Source organism: Lynx rufus, unplaced genomic scaffold, assembly GCF_022079265.1.
Source record: "Lynx rufus isolate CCGP_SWC_20201006 ecotype Redwood Valley unplaced genomic scaffold, mLynRuf1.p SCAF_9, whole genome shotgun sequence".
NCBI classification, from domain to species: Eukaryota; Metazoa; Chordata; class Mammalia; order Carnivora; family Felidae; genus Lynx; species Lynx rufus.
The window spans coordinates 64984848-65002236 of record NW_025814897.1 but is presented as its reverse complement, the minus strand read 5'-3'; the positions used below and the strand labels follow the sequence as shown (position 1 = coordinate 65002236).

Sequence of the window (17389 nt, the reverse complement as noted above, 5' to 3'; positions counted from 1 at the left end):
ACTTCCTAATTGTGTAGCCTACCTCGAGTAACATACTCCACTTCTCTGAACCCCAGCTCGTTCTGTGATATGAAGAGAAGACTGACCGAAACAGAACAGGTGCTCATTGAGGGCTAGATCCACACTCATTTTCTATTTTGCAACTACTTACTCTTCTGTTTTCTCCATCAAAATGTGAACTCCTTAATGCCAGTAGCATGGAGTGCACACTTACTGACCTAGTGCTAGCATACTATTTGGCAAATACTAAACACTTAATGCTTAATTGAGTAAACAATATAGAGCAAATGGTATTAGCGTACACGGGGTTACTATCCACTATCAGTGTCGACATACATTCAGAGACTCATTGCCATTTGGCATCAGTCTGCCCATTGGATTAGATGCTCCAGAGGCTCAGTGTGCCTGAGGATGCATTCCTGTGGGATCTATCTGTTCCTAAGATCAAGATGTCCCCGGGCTCAGGATACTTTATTTAGGGTTAGGCCATCCATTGATAAGGACTCTCCAAAGGTCAGAATGTTCATTGAAGCCCATCAGGGGAGGTACAGGAATATGCCATTTATGTCTAAGAAGCTAATGCTATCAAACCAACCATCAGAATGAAGCTCATGGACACTGGGTAACTGGTGTTGCCCAGCTTCTGCAGGGAAGAGGGAGTAAGTGAGAAATGGAGAGGTGGTGGGGCCATCACTTTGTTAGGGCTAGTTGGTTGCATAGTTTGTTGGATTGATTGAAAGGACTAATCAGTTTGGGTGGCTAAGGTCTGTGGAATGTTTGGACAGGATTTGGGGGATAAAGAAGATGGATTAGTATTTGAAGGTTGCAGTCTGGGAAACGCTTTGAACTCGCTAGCGGGGTTCTTTGGAAAGTTGTTTGAGGAGTAGGGGAAGGGAGACTTCTGCTAAAGATTGTTGAAGAGCGCTGAACAGGGAACCTCTTGTGATAGGATGGCCGGATGGGGTGGGGTGGGTAACTCGCCAGTTGCGGAGCATTATCTTCACTGGTGTAGGCTTGTTCCATTTTTGCTTAGACTGTACAAGTCCCATCTTAGCCGTAACTTCTTGACTGTCCCCCATGGCTTGTTGCTGCTTCTCCCAGCCATGGGATCCTCAGAACTGCTGGGAATCACTGCTCCCACTCCCCACTCAGTATGGAATGGTAATGTGAGGGGGGCAGGTGGTAAAAAATCCTCGATATGTGCTGAACCAAGGCATGTCAGGCCATGGTCTCCCATGCGTTCTGCTTCATTTCCTGGGCCTCTTATGGTTCTAATTCAGGTTACTTGCAGTTCTCACTTGGACCACTCCAGCTACCTTTCTGATGACCAATGGCATCATCCTGAAAGGCACTCCTGCTTCTTTCAGAAACTTTTTTGCGGTCTCCCTTAGCTATTCTGGTGGTGACAAGCCCTCACCAACCATCTCTTGCTAGCTGCCCTTTGCACAGACCCGCCACACCATGTCTCTTCACTGTGTCCAGGCCAGTCTATCTCTGCCTCGTTCAGCTTATTCTCACCCCAGGGACAGCTGTGGTCATCCTTTAAGCTCCATTCCAGGGTTCTAGGTTTACCTCGTCGGTGAAAATCTTCTCCAGGGACTCTTCTGGGCTTCTGCAGCAGTTTATACTCTCAATTCCACAAGGGATGCTTTTGGCTGCCCTTGGCTTGAAGACCGCATGCCTCCTGAGAGATGGTATTTCTTTTGTCCCCTGTCCTCTACTTCTCAGGAGGGTCAAAGCTACCAGGCTCTGGGCAGCCTCGAAGGAAAGAGGAAGGATTAGATTCTGCATTCTGACCCTATAGTATGCACTGTCTTCTGAGACTAGTCTTTTTCATTCAATGTTTTAAGATGTCCTGCTTACAGCTGCATGACAATTTTCTGTGTCCATATTTCAGGTGTATCTCACACATAAAATATAGGTGGGATTTGTTTTAAAATTCAATCTTTTTTTCCTCTCATTAGTTTAACCCTTTTTACATTTAGTGTGGTTACTATATTTGGATGGATATCTGCCATCTTTACTTGCTTTACCCAGTTTTCCCATGCTTTCTCAATTAAAAAAAACTCTTTCCTTTTTCTTATTCTATTATTTCCCATCATTTTCATTTGGAGATTATTTCCAGTGAGTAACCCTGGAATTTTATCATGCATATTTAAAAAAACTGAAGTTGGTATTAACCACCCACCCCAAAAATAGAACACAAACACTCTGAACTCTGATCAACCCTCTTCCCATTGTGCATGCTATTTTTAACCTCACAATTTGGCGTAACTATTGTCATTTCATGCCTACGTGTAAAAATGTATCATTACTATTCATAGCTTATGACCCCCAGAACTTGTCACATGTCTCAGAAACAGAATTACAATCTGGGCCTTTTTGATACCCACTTGCTTTCATTTACCTTTCCATTCCAACATGTAACATAACCCTAAGTCCCTGAATAATGACCCATTTCTTCTCAACCTAAGGTATTTCACAGTGGTCAGGCAGAACACTCCAGCAATCAGATGAAAGGGCTGTTTGAAGACTACAAAATCCCTGGGAAATATCATCTAGTCTTTGCTTAGATTCAGCCATTGGCAGAGCCCAACACAGCCCGATGGTGCTCTCAAGTCACACATAGTACCGAAGCAGTTTGCGGTTTGGGGGACATCTCTTTAAATTTAAGCTATAGATCCTAAACTTGCCTCCCCGAACCATAGTGGCAAATAGCTCCATTCTACTATTCAAGTAGTTTATGACCCTGACCACACTCTTTACTCTTTCAGTTCAGATCAAGCATTCAATTCTCTTAATTATTTTCCCTGCATGGATTCTCCTTTTCACTTCCTGTGGAAACCCCACATGATCCATCAAAAAATGGTTCAGAGTATTGCCAGTGGACACCTTTCCAGACTGAAAGCCAAAAGAAAAATTTGGTAAAATGCAGTTAATCCTCAGAAGACTTTCTTCCCACCAGCATGTACTCATGGGTCCCAGGACTGAGATTTGTACCCACTCCTTTGTTCCTCTCCACTCACCCACCAACACATGCTCTAGGTCCTCCTAATTGTGCACAGGGCAACACTTTGTACTGTCATTCATGTGAGGCACTATGGAAGAGAAGTGACAAAAATGTTTTTTTGAAGGTTCAGTTTGCTCTAATCATAGGCAAAAGAGCGGGAAGAAAGTACCTCTGTGAAACCACTGTGCAAAGAAGGCTGTCTGGTCTGGGGGCAGGTCAAAAGTGGCTTGGACTTGGGTTATGGGTGCAACTACTGATGGCGAGTCACCAACACACAACCAACTTCTACCCAAGTATTCACTTCCTGGTTTTTGCATGAGCTCTCCCTCCACCCAGCAGTAAACTCATATAAGATGGATTCATTTACAAAAGGTAGGCTATGTTTATTTAGAGTCACAAGCAGCTGACTGACTCAGTGTGACTCAAACCACAAGGAAACCATCCTACAACACTCCATTCTGAGTCCTGGGGTGGCCCAGATTGGCAGGAGTGCTGCTTGGGGCCCATTCACAGGTTTACAAGTTTCTCATTGAGGGCAATCTGTGACTGCGTGAGATTGGCCAGGTAGGTCACCATCAGCAGGTCCTGGAAGAGGAAGAAGCCACAATAAGAGAGGGGTTGGGCAGAAAGGGAGAAGAAAGTCTGGGGTTGGCCAGCTCCATGGTGAACACTGGGTAGAGGGCAGTCCTGGACAAATAACAGCTCAGAAGAGGTTGAACAAGACTCAAAGGTGGAAGATAAGAATGAAATGTTTGAGAACGCTTTCTCTTCTTTACTGATACACTTATAAAAGTGGGGTGCTTTAGCCAAGATCTGGGGTAAGATATGGGGGGCGGGAAGTCTGTGAACCCAGATGGGGAAAATAAGAAATTGCATTTTCGTTAACCTCTGAATTTAGCATTTCTTTTGACCATGAATCTAGATAGCAAGTCACAGTAGTATCAGCAGTTCCTGAGATAATGGAATCAAAGAAGAGAAGGCAGAAGACCTCCCCAAACACATGTACCACCTCTTCCTTCCTCCCAACCTGGACTGCAAGGGGCCAACGGCAAAGCCCTTTCTCCTCTGTTCCCCTCTAGGTCATCTCCCTTCACATTTGTGTGCATGGGCTGAGGTGGGGGAAGACACAAGCTCCCAGAAGCCCAGGGATGGCACTTACATTGATGTTGCTATTGAGCATGGTCTCAAAGTCATCAGGAACAATCTTGGGTACTTGGTTAACCAGACTCATCAAGAAGCGGCCCACAGTATTGTCAGCGGACACCTTTCCAGACTAAGCACCAAACAAAGATTCAGTGAGGCACAGTTAATTCTCACCACCAGGGACTGTCACTTCACCAGTACACCTCTCAGAGATCTCAGAGTGGAGATCTATGCCCTCCTCCTTTCTCGCCTTCCCCCTCCTCACCAGCACATCCTCTGCATACTGCAACACTGTGCTCAGGGCATCCTGGATGCGAGCCGATGCCCCTCCTACTTGCTGCAAGTCACTTGAAAGTCCGATCACCCGGTTGGGGCTAAAACAGGTCTTCATGATCAGGTCAACTGTGGGAACAGGTTGGGGGATAGAAGAGGCACAGACATTTCAGTCATTCCATCAGGGAAGAGACTATCTCTAATCATTCTGCTAACTTTCTCACTTCCCTCTGGATACAGCCAACTTCTCTGAAACCCTGCTCTGCTCTTAGCTGCTTCTCTTCCTCCTGCTAGAGCTTAATCACTGGTTTTGGTCTTATATGAATGGCCATGTAGCCTCTGGTGCTGATAATTTCCCATTCTAATTGCACAAATAATTCCTGGAAGTTCGTTTATAATGGAGAACGATTGTGACTTTAATCATCACAGACTTTAGATCAACGGTTCCTCTTCAACCTACCCAAAGCCCTCCATTCTTGTTAGAGAGCAGCTACCCTGTGCTCTGAAAAGTGTCAGACCTCAAAAGAGGGTATGGGAAGGTTACTCACCTCCAATGCGTTCAGTGTCATAATACGCGTATTTCACGGTCAGAGGTGTGAACATCACCCCCATGGTCCTCCCAGGGACACCCATTAAAGTGCTGGGGAGAGAGAAGTCAAGGTAAGTAAATAGCCTTGGGAGAGGGCTTCCATGTCTAGTCCAGGCTGGGAAAGCAGTCATACCAAGGTTATGGGTTCCAAGGTTCTGAGACAAGGCTGAAACCACCTGAACCTGAGGTCTCATGGGAGCAAGTCACATTTTTCCTTCAGCTCACTTCACACACAATGAAGCCTGGCCTGCGAGAGGGGACTCAGCCTGCAGATCTGACTTGGTCCCTTCAGATGAATGTTTCACTCACTGCAATATCAGTGATGAAACAGGATGCTGCATTTCCTTGTGGAGCTGGCTGCCCAGATATCCACCCATAGGTCTTCTATGAGACTGTGCCCTTCATTAGCACTGAAAAAAGCAAATTGACTCCAGCCCACCAAGACTAGATTAGGTGCTTTAAGAAATCTCACTAAAGGTGACTGCCTTTACTATGTCAACTATATATTTTCACCTGGACCAAAGTCTGTTACATTATGTCACACACAGAAAGTGCACCAAATCAAACAGCGTAAGAGATACGCTAAGAAATGCCTTCATTCTAACCAGAAAAGATAATCCTTCCAACTCTCCCAGCAGCCCCTTCTTCAGCATGCCTCCCCTGTCAACAGGAATTTTAACTGCCTGCAAGCTCAACGTGTCAATGCTATAATGTTATTGTCACCAAAACTGTACTCGACCCTGGGGTAATAGATGTAGTCACAAAGGACAGCCATCCTTTAATCTGTATGACTCTGAGTCCTGTGTATCCAGGAATAATGATTAACAAAGGGTTACTCAGAAAAGCAGTGAACATGACCAAAAGCAGTGAGGATCAGCTATAGGAACCGTGAAGAGTTAGCTTATAGAAACGATGACGGGAAAAACATGACAGTTTGCTCAAATACCTAAAGGTCTGTCATCTGAAATTGGTTAAGAGAAATAAGTAGAAATCTGGGGTACAACTGGTATCAGCAAGTGGATATTTGAGGGACAAATTTTGTTTCAGAGTAAAACCCTTCTAACGATAACTGTTGAGAGGGAGGAATGGATTTCCTTATGAGGCAATGAGTTATATACTGAAGGATTAAACCTGCTTGGGGTGGAGGTGGGTGTCATCCAGGCATGGTAGGAACCAGACAGCCTTTTATGGCCTTGTGCCCCAAGACACCGGTCACCTGACATAGGCCTTGATGCTCATGCGGCCATTCTGGAGGCTCGTGTCCACGGTGAGGTGAATGGGGTTGGGGGCTTCCCGGCTATAGTACTCATGGATCAGCACAGAATGCTCTGTAATGTCATGGCCTGTGGCATACCTGGAAAATGAAACATAGTTGTGGATTCAAGTCTACATGTAACATTAATACCAAACGCAAGGGTAAAATGGGTGTCTCTAGGTAGCGTTACCTCCAGTGCAACCTAAATGCAAAAAGACTACACTGAAAACTGTATTAACTCAAATCAAAGGCTGACTCAGAGCTCTTGAAACATTACAAGTCATCAGCAAGGCAAAAATAGTTGGCTCAGTAAAAGCTACAATTCAAAGTAAATATTCTTGGCCTCATGAGATTAGAACTGCCAGCAAGACACATTAAATTCACAGATCCCTGAAGTAATACACTTTCAATACTCTGTCTCCAAAAGGGAGTAGAATAACTAGCCTGGTAGCAAAAAACCTTGGCAATCACCAACACTTTCCATTCCCCCAACCAACTTACCAGCCCAGAATGAGCTCATTTGGAGAGACTTTCTTGTGTAATTCATACATGTTCTTAGCGAATTCCATGTCAACAGCCACCTTAGAAGAAAAGCAGAAAAGGAAGCTAAGAAGCTAGAAGCCCATAGAAAAAATGGATGAAAAGGACCAGAGCCCACCCCAGCAGACAAGAGGCCCAGGAAGTATATACCCATAGAAAGAAGGTTCTTTGTTGAACTTTTAGTTACAGAAGCACAACGTATTGTGCAGGAGAAGCCTTAAGGAGAGCCTAGCAAACGAACAGTTATAGACCACACAGTGGCAGCTCAAGCTCCCACTCACCTCATCTTCTGACTCGTTGTGTGGCACTGAAAAGCAGTTAGTGACCTCCACTGAATGCTTGTCAACGGTGCCTGTGAGAGAGAATTGTCCACGTGTTACAAGACCCTAGGGCACTCGGCAGCCTCCGACCACTTTCCAAATGCTTTCAGAGGCCTCCTCAAAGTCAATGAACAAATTGAATTTGTAAATTCTAAGTTAGCCATATGCATCAGTGGGACCAGGATTCTCCAGAGAGCTGAAGCTCTGAAGCGAGCTCTCTTTGCTTTAGCCATCAACATATGGGGTCTATTCTTCCTTCACAAGGTCTTCTTCTGCTTATCTGTTCCATCCTGCTACCAGTCCTACTCCAGGTCTTTTTTCTATGACCTTCATTTTCAGCCTCTAGATTTTCTCCCTATAATTCAATCTGCAGAACTACCTGGAAAATTCTAATAATGTCTACACAGGGCACCCATACAGTAGCCTAGTCCCAAAGCACAGTGTTAGGGAGCTTCACCTGTACCTCCCTTCAGTCATCTAGTCCCATGGTCATAACCTTAGCCCCATCACCATCCAGAAACCTTCTACCTGTGAACCTTAAACATCAGTATCAGTCTTTTACCACAAACTCCTATTCTAGTTTTGATACCCTTACTCCCATTACGTTTGTTTCTTGACCTAAGACTGCTGGTCCCTTGGGTTCTCCATTTTTTTCTAATCTACTGGCACTGTCCATACCAGGCTTCAAGCCCTGCCCTCTATACTAGTGACCACAATGCTGTCCACACCTATGTCTGTTTAATTCCACTTCACTATGGTTTTTGCTCCCTTAGGTGAAACTATGTCCGCAAACCCAGTGGGTAAATACTTTTTCTCTTATTTGACCTCTCATCAGCATTCAATAGACTTGACCATTTCAGACTTCTGAAGCAGTTTTGAGTCTTCTATATTTCCATGCTGCTATGATAACCTTCTATTAGAGCATTTATCATATTGTATTCTAATTATTTGAATGAGTAGATCTTCATCTTGAATTGAAGGTTAGAGTAGATGTTGTTTTATCAAACTTTGAATTACAAATATTTAAAACAATTTTATGGTACTTAAAAGATACCACTGACTTCTTTCAGCCAAATTAAATGTTTCATGAATTAATGTCTGAGAAAATATATAAGCTCCTAGTAAGAAGAGTCTGTTTCATTTTTCAGTAAGTACTATCCCTGTAACACCTAGCATTGTACCATGGTTCCAGTCCAGAAGAGCATCTTAAGATGTAGATTACAGGTCACTAAATAAGGTCACTATAGTATCTGGGGTACTTAATACTCTCCCTCAGTGGAGAACTGTTTCTTTAGTTAAATAGCTCATGCATGTGAGTTTGGAAAATTTGGCAGTGCAGCTGAAAGAGTAGTCTTTGTCAAGTGCCAAGTTAATGTTGCAAAAATCATTTGTTACAGAAGCTCAAAGCAGGACATAGTTACAGAAAGCTATTATACTTTGGGAAGTTAGGAGTGGGGGTGAGGGTGGCGGTATGGGATGAAGGACTGATACTTAATTAACACTTTTCCTGGGAACCTGGAAGATGAGAGGAACTTGGAACAAATGAGGGAGATCAGGGAAGGCACTTGTGGCAAAGAGAATACAAAGTCTTGGTTTCAGAAAAACTTTGGCAATGTTTGGAAGATAATGGATCAATTGAAGTTCCTGTAAAATGCTAAACCTTCAAAAATAAGTAAAGGGAGACTATGTTTGTGTGTTGCAGGGGGAGAGCCCTGATGTGGAGGATGGCAACTAATGGCTGTTTTGTAGCTCATGTGTCCCAGCAGTTAGATGCTCCGGACAGAACTAGACTTTAGGTAATTTGTCCCCCCGCCCTGCCCCGGACAGAACTAGACTTTAGGTAATTTGTTCCAAGGCACATGGTTAATATTTGGTGCAATCTACCTACAATCTTGTCTTCCTTGCAATACACCAATTGTCTTCTATGGTGGAAGAACTATTACATGTCACAAAAGTATCTAAAATTGGGGACAAAGATGGAATGAAAATGAACTTGATGGGATCAGCAGTACCCAGAGAAAGAGGCATATTATCAGTAATCTCTCTCTAGTGCTTCTCCATTTTACAAATTACTTTAACATATTAGGGAGACTAATGGACAGAAGATCAGCCTTACCTCTGGAAAATAGTATGGAGGTTCCTCAAAAAGTTAAAAACTACCCTATGACCCAGCAACTGTGCTACTAGGTATTTATCCAAAGGATACAGGTGTGCTCTTTCAAAGGGGCACATGTACCCCAATGTTTATAGCAGCACTATCAACAATAGCCAAAGTATGGAAACAGCCCAAATGTCCATCGATGGATGAATGGATAAAGAAGATGTATACACACACACACACCCCTATATACGTACAATGGAGTATTACCCAGCAATCAAAAAGAATGAAATCTTACCATTTGCAAGTACATGGATGGAACTGGAGGGTATTATGCTAAGTGAAATTAGTCAGAGGAAGACAAATATCACATGACTTCACTCATATCAGGACTTTAAGATACAAAAGAGATGAACATAAATGAAGGGAAGCAAAAATAATATAACATCAGGGAGGGAAACAAAACATATGAGACTCTTAAATATGGCAGACAAACAGAGGGTTACTGGAGGGGTTGCGGGAGGGAGGATGAGCTAAATGGGTAAGGGGCATTAAGGAATCTACTCCTGTAATCATTGTTGCACTATATGCTAACTTGGATGTAAATTAAAAAGATAAATAAAAATAAACAAATAAATTAAAAAGATCAGGCTTAAACGTTTAGGAAAAGAGAGGATTATTGAAGCCCTAAACAAGTTTCTGACAAACCGGTTTGCTTGTTCAAAGGGATGTCTTTTTACAGATCTCCCCACTCCTTTCTCAAGTGGTTAAAAATGTCTTTGTAAACACCTAGAAAATAAAGAAATTTAGTCCGTAGGAAAGGGGGGAAAACGTGGTCATTGGGTTTAGGGAGTCAAATGTTTCTGACTTCCTACTCAGCATCTGAACTCATTTTTGGTCACACTTGGCCTGAAATGCTACTGGGCAGATTAAAAAAATGTAAATCATTCCGCATACGGTTTTTCTTCAATAACTAACTACTGCTTACGTATTTTATGCCACCCGAAGTGACAGAAATGTGGCAGGGAAGTTCAAGTTCCTTAAGGAGGTAAGTCGCGGCAGGAAGGTGGCATGGAAGAATAGGTAAGAGGTCAATGGGGATGGGAAGGGAGGGGAACAAGAGAAGAAGGAGGTGGGAGGAAGAAGATTCAGACGATTGTGTCTGACCACTCACCTAGCAGGGTGCCGATAACTCGGGCAGCGCCCTCGTTGCGTCGCTCGTAGCTGTCCACGATGGAGGCCAAAATGACCGGGTGCAGCCGGACCACACGGCCGCCGGGGAAGGGGCCTGGAAGAGCAGGACCGGGCAGTGACTGCGCAGGGGTCTGCGCTGGGGCCGGCGCTGAGGCCGAGGTCTGGCCCGGAGCCGTGGTCGTAGCCGCTGCAGCCGCCGCGTCTGAGGATGAGGCTGGAGCCGGCGTTGGAGCCGGAACCGGCGCTGGAGCAGGAGACGGGGCTGGCGCTGAGGCTGGGGTTGGGGACGGGACTGGGACCGAGGGTGGGGCCGCGGCTGGAGCTGCGGCTGGAGCTGGAGTGGCGGCAGACGCACTCGCCGGTGGTGCCGGTGTGGCCATCTTGTCGAGAAAGAAGGAGCCAGGAACGGAAGGGAGTGAGTTGAAGAATATTAGGGGCACGATAGGCTGAATATGCACCACGTGAACCAGATCTTTGTGCCTATTGGTCACTGATGATGTTTCTCACGGCACTACAATTTCCTGCTGAGTTTGTGCTCTTTAATTTCTGTCCCATGAGCACTCAGTGAGAGGCGAGCTAAATAGTTCCGAGCAAACTTGGGACCCCTGCTGAGAAAGGGAAACAGCTCAGTCTGCACAGCTGCAGCCAGATGGACCCAGAGAGCGGAGAATGGGTTGTAATTCCTGTTTTCAGACTTCAAAAAGGCAGTGAATTAAAAAAATTTTTTAAAATGTTTATTCATTGTTGAGAGAGAGAGAGAGTTGGAGCAGGGGAGAGGGAGAGAGGGAGAATCCAAACAGGCTCCAGGCTCTGAGCTGTCAGCGCAGAGCGGAGGCGGTCGAATTCTTCAACCGTGAGATCACGACTTAAGTGGAAATTGGAAACTCAACTGACTTAGCCACCCAGCACCCCAGGATAGTGAATGGTAAAGTGCCTTTAACGGCACTTCTTGACAGAGTCATAAGAAGACAATGCGGTGGCTTATTCTATTCAGCCGTTTGAATATGTGCCAGATGCTGTTTTAGTCCCTTGGGATATATCAATGAATGAAACAAGGATTGTTGTTCTCCCAAAATTCACCATCTAGTGGAGGGAGACAAATAAGTACATTATATAATATGTTAGAAGATAATGAGAACTATGAAAAAGGAAAAATTAGCGGGGAGTAAGGGGGAATCAGAAGCTAGGGTAGGTCACAATGAGAATGCAAGGTTTGAGTTGATTGAAGGAGGTGAAGGGGGTGGCTATAATTGGGGAGAAGAGCCTTCAGGTCGAAGGAACAGCAATGCAAAGGCTTTAAAGACAGGAGCAGGCCTGGAGTATGTGAGAAGACTATTTGGTGGTTGGTGTGTTCAGATCATAATGGGGAATAGCAGAGATGGACCCTTGAATAGGAGTTGGGGAGCAGATCATTAAGGACGTACTAAGCCATGATAAGGATTTTGACTTTTACTCTGAGAGAGGAGGGGAGCCATTGCAGGGTTTGGAGCAGGGGAAGGTCATGATCAGTCTTAGTTTTAAAAGGATCATTCTGGATGTTTTGAGAAGAATAGAGTGGGCCAGGGACAGGTGGTTGTTGAGGAGAGGAGGGTGAGAGAGAAAGAGCAAGAAGACTTTTTAGGAGATTAGCAGGTAGCCTAAGCGAGAGGTGACGGTGGTGGGAACCAGGCCAGTAGCAGTGGAAGTGGTGACAGGTTGGTAGACTAGGGACATATTTTGAGGATAGAGACAACAGGATTTTCTGAGGAATTGTATGTGAGGTATGAAAGAGAAGAGTCAAGGATGACTCCATTTTTGTGTGTGTGCTGAACAACTAGTATGAAGGAGTTGTCACCAGTTGAGATAGTAAAAGCTACAAGTGGAGCAGTTTTTTTGGAAAAGATCCCAAGTTCAATTTGGGAGGTGTCATCCTTGAGTTGTTTATTAGACATCCAAGCAGAACTGTCGTGTGATCAGGTGGAGATACTTGGGAGAGGGTTAAATGAGTAACCCTCTGTAAATCTCTCAGCATATGCCTGATATACAGCAGTTATTATTATTATTATTATTATTTTAAAGTTTATTTATTTTGAGAGAGACAGAACACAAATGGGGGAGGGGCGGGGGATGGTGGCAGAGGATCAGAACCAGGCTCTGCACTGACAGCAGGGAGCCTGATGTGGGGCTCGAACTCATGAACCATGAGATCATGATCTGAACCGAAGTCAGACGCTTAACCGACTGAGCCACCCAGGCACCCCCAGCAGTTATTATTATTAAGTGGTAGCTATTATCACTGCTATGTAATGGGAGGAGCTCTGATTCTAGTGTACTATGTAACTTTGGGCAATCTATAATTTTTTCTGAGTCTTAGTTTCCTTCTCAGTACCATGGGAATGATAATATCTGCCTGTTAGGAAACCAATCAACTCCCTTAATTAGGTCAAGTCCTGGCAGCTAGTTGGCAAGGTGGGTGGGTGAGGTTGGACTTCTCAGCCCTTACTCTCATGTCCAAGAGCTGCTTTCTCTTGGAACTATGTTCCGTAATTAGAATTTATATGATCCAGCTCCCCTGTCAATATTCTGGGCAGACATATGTTCTTTCTTTTAATTCCCCTAAACACAGGTGAACAGCCTATCAGAGGAGGATTGAAAAGAGACTTGGATTTTTTTTTAATGCTTTATTTATTTTTGAGACAGAGAGAGACAGAGCATGAGTGGGGGAGGGGCAGAGAGAGAGGGAGACACAGAATCTGAAGCAGGCTCCAGGCTCTGAGCGGTCAGCACAGAGCCTGATGCGGGACTCAAACTCACAGACTGTGAGATCATGACCTGAGCTGAAGTCGGACGCTCAACTGACTGAGCCACCCAGGCGCCTCGAGGCTTGGATTTTGTAACTGGGATCTTTAACAACTCTAGCAGAACAGTATTCGAGGAATTGATGGTGGGGTGGGCATGGAAATCAGAATTCAGGCGGGAGAGAATGGTCAGTGGAAACTGATGGCAGTGAGTGCTGGCTGCTCTCTCAAGAGAATTGGTGGAAAGGAGAGGAGACATTTAAGGCAGTAGCAGAGGGGAACAATAGGACTGAGAAGGGGACACTTCTCAGTCCCCTGGACTGGAAGAGTTTTAAGTGTACTTTAAACTAAGGGTGAAGATCTAGAGGAAAGAGAAAGATTGAATACACATGTGAGAAGAACCATCTAATGAAAGAAGGGAGGAAAGAGGACCTGAATGGAGAAGTCTAGATGAAAGAGATGTTCTTGCATAGAGTGAGGGACATGCAAGAGAGGCTGCCTCAGGCTGTGGCCTCCCTTATGGATGCTAGTGGATCTGCCTTAGCAAGGGCTGATCCCCTGAGATCATCCCATGGGAAAAGGCCAGAGGAGAGAATCACCTGTGATGAAGAGGTGTTGTTGCTCCGAACTGACCCTTGGGACCTCTATCCACTTACTTGAGTTGGTTGTGGATACTTCATCACCAAGAACTTTACCTTGATGTCAATGTCCTGAAGACCTTTCTCTCTGGAAGGAAAAGAGAAAGGGGTGGGTGAAGAATCAGACATGGGGCACCTGGGTGGCTCAGTTGGTTGAGCGTCGAACTTCAGCTCAGGTCATGATCTCATTGTTCATGAGTTCAAGCCCCGCATTGGGCTGTCTGCTGTCAGTGTAGAGCCTGCCTCGGATCCTGTGTCTTCCTCTGTCTCTACCCCTTCCTTGCCTTACACATGCTCTTTCTCTCTCTCTCAAAAATAAGTAAACATTAAAATTTTTTTAAAAAAGAATCAGACACTTTGAATTGAGGAATGAAGGGAAGTTGCAGGACCTCCTGTCAAGTGACAGTTTTCTCAGGGAAGTGAAGCCATGGTGATCTGTTGAGAATGGAAGTGCAAGGGTGGGACTCAGTCTTTGGGCAGTGGAAGAGGGGCCAAGAGTGAGTCATTAAAGGCATTGATCAATTATGAGAGAGCCCAGCTAAGCCTGGAGACCTCAAGGATCTGGTTAGCTTTTGTATTTTTCTCCAGCCACATGGCTAAGAGGCAGGCAGGGAGAGAATGCTGACCGGCTAGGATAAGGAAGTACATACATCCAGGATGCTGACTTTTCAATCACTGACTGAGGGATCCAGGCAGGCTGAACCCTATGAATAGAAACTCTGAGGCCTAGGTTCATTATGAAAGGGCAGAAGGCATGGGGAGAGAGAAAAATGAGCTGTCCCCTTGAATATGGGAATTGTGTTGTGCACATAGCGTACTGGTCAGGATATATATACATATATATATATATATATATAATGTTTATTTTATTTTTTTATTTTTGAGAGAGAGAGAGAGAGTGAATGGGTGAGGGGTAGAGACAGAGAGGGACAGAGGATCTGAAGTGGGCTCTGCACTGACAGCAGGAAGCCCAATGTGGGGCTCGAACTCATGTACTGTGAGATCATGATCTGAGCAGAAGTTGGACACTTAACTAACTGAGCCTCCCAGGCATGCCATACATATATAATATACATATATATGATGTATATATATGTATATATAATATATTTTAAATATGTATAAATATAAATAAATGTATATGTTAAAATTATATATATATAATTTTTTTAATGTTTGTTTTATTTTTGAGAGAGAGAGACAGAGTGTGAGTGGGGAAGGTGCAGAGAGAGAAGGAGACACAGAATCCGAAGCAGGCTCCAGGCTCTGAGCTGTTAGCACAGAGCCTGTCACGGGGCCCGAACCCGCTAACCATGAGATCATGACCTGAGCCAAAGTCGGACAGTTAACCAACTGAGCCACCAAGGTATCCCTAAATATATACATATATTTAAATAAGGGATTGGCTCATGTGATTATAGAGGCTAGGAAGTCCTAAGATATTTACTTAACAAGCTGGAGACCCAAGAGAGCCAATATGTAGTTCTAGTCCAAAAGCAGGCCGACTCAAGACCCAAGCAGAGCCTATGTTTCAGCTTGAATCTGAAGGCTAGAAAAGACCAATGTCCTGCTCAAGCCTTCAGGCAGATGAAGTTCCCTCTTACTCCAGGTGGGGATCAGCTCTTTGTTCTATGCAGGCCTTTCACTGATTGGACAAGGTCCAGCAACATTAGGGATCACATTCTGTTTAATTCAGCCTATCAATTTAAATGTTAAACCTATCCAAAAGACACACCTACAGTAATGTTTGACCAAATATCTGGAGATCCTGTGCCCTAGTCAAAATGACACATAAAATTAACCATCACACCTGGGATCCTGGTCATCTTGAGGAATATGCTTGATAGTCCTTCCTGAAAAGAAGGTCATAGCTACAGGCTCATGTTAAAATTGGGGACTGTAGCTTGATAAACCCATTCCACCTCTTCAATGACTGGCTGGAGTGAAGGGAGGTCTGACTACAGCTCCAACTACGGGAAGGCCGCAAGGGGGAGCCCGAAGCTTGCTCAGCGCTGCAGGTATGACTTGGGACTTATTGAGGCAGGGCAGTGCAGGAACCATACCTTGGTGGCCGACCACCTGTCCTTCTGCAGACTGGGCCTGGCACAGGCAGGCTGGTAGGCTGCCTCCCACAGTCTGTCTCTGCTCACTGCCAGCAGGTTTCAGGAAGTTGTGCACCTTACGCAGGCTCCACCCACTAGTGCCAGGATGCTCCTTTGCTATGCTAGACTTCTACACAGTTAAGGCTCTCTGCCTGGATGCCCTTTCAGACTGAGGTGGTGAGGAGCAGTGGCCACAGTTTGAAAGCAACAGTGTCACAGACCTCAAGCCTCATACCTGCCTCCCTGCATGGCAAATGTTCTCTGTTCTGGAGGGAACCTGGCCCCACCAACTGGTTACCCACCCTGTCAAAAGCCAGCCTGATCAGGCAACTCGTCACACGTGAGATTTGCCTGTCTCCAGTTCATTCTTGACTACTTGGCTAGGCATGCTATTTTCTTAGTTCTCTGATTTTCTGATATCCATATCTTAATTTCTGCACTTGCTTCTGGCCTTCCCTCCCTCCACCTGGTTTTGGTCACTAGAGCTTCTTTCTCTGGCTTGCTATTCTCAGCTCATCCTTAATTTCTGCCTCTCCAGATTCTTCAGATTCTAGTCGCAGTGGGCCTGGCCAACCCCCTTGACTTCATGCCAAGGTGGGGGGCAGGAAATCACAGAGAGTTGCTCGTGGTTTCTGCCCTTTAAAAAATCTTATTTAAATTTTATTTAAATTATAGTGTAATAATGGTTTCAGGAGTAGAATTTAGTGATTCATAACTTACATATGACACTTAGTGTTCATCCCAACAAGTGCCCTCCTGAATGCTTATCATGCATTTAAACCCATTCCCCCACCCAACACCCCTCCAGCAACCCTCAGTTTGTTCTCTGTACTTAAGAGTCTCTTGTGGTTTGCCTCCCTCTCTGTTTTTATCTTAGTTTTCCTTCCCTTCCCCTATGTTTATCTGTTTTGTTTCTTAAATTCCACATATGGGTGAAATCATATTTATCTTTCTCTGACGGACTTATTTCGCTTAGCATAATACATTTTAGTTCCATCCACGTCATTGCAAATGGCAAGATTTCATTCTTTTTGATCGCTGAGTAATAATTCCTTGTGTGTGTGTGTGTGTGTCTGTGTTTCACTTCTTCTTTATCCATTCATCAGTTGATGAACATTTGGTCTGTTTCCATAATTTGTCTATTGCTGATAGTGCTGCTATAAACACTGGGGGACATGTACCTCTTCAAATCAGCATTTTTGTAACTTTGGATAAATTCCTAGTAGTGCAATTGTCAGGTCATAGGGTAGTTCTATTTTTAACTTTTTGAGGGACCGCCATACTGTTTTCCAGAGTGGCTGCACCAGTTTGCATTCCTACCAGCACTGCAAAAGCGTTTCCCTTTCTCTGCATCCTCACCAACATCTGTTGTTTCCTGAGTTGTTAATTTTAGCCACTCTGACAGGTGTAAGGTGGTATCTCATTGTGGTTTTAATTTGTATTTCCCTGA

The 17389-nt window shown here is 44.6% G+C and overlaps 1 protein-coding gene across 1 annotated transcript; it reads right to left on the bottom strand.

Moving 5' to 3' along the window:
- Positions 1–3368: 3368 nt before the first annotated feature.
- Positions 3369–10815, bottom strand: EIF3F (eukaryotic translation initiation factor 3 subunit F). The gene is made up of 8 exons (XM_047071125.1): positions 10403–10815; positions 7092–7162; positions 6772–6851; positions 6232–6369; positions 4975–5066; positions 4419–4555; positions 4170–4283; positions 3369–3595 (listed from the first exon to the last, which is right to left on the bottom strand). The coding sequence occupies exons 1-8, from the start codon at positions 10800–10802 to the stop codon at positions 3518–3520; spliced, it is 1110 nt and encodes a 369-aa protein (XP_046927081.1). The 5' UTR covers positions 10803–10815; the 3' UTR covers positions 3369–3517.
- Between the last annotated feature and the right edge of the window lie 6574 nt (positions 10816–17389).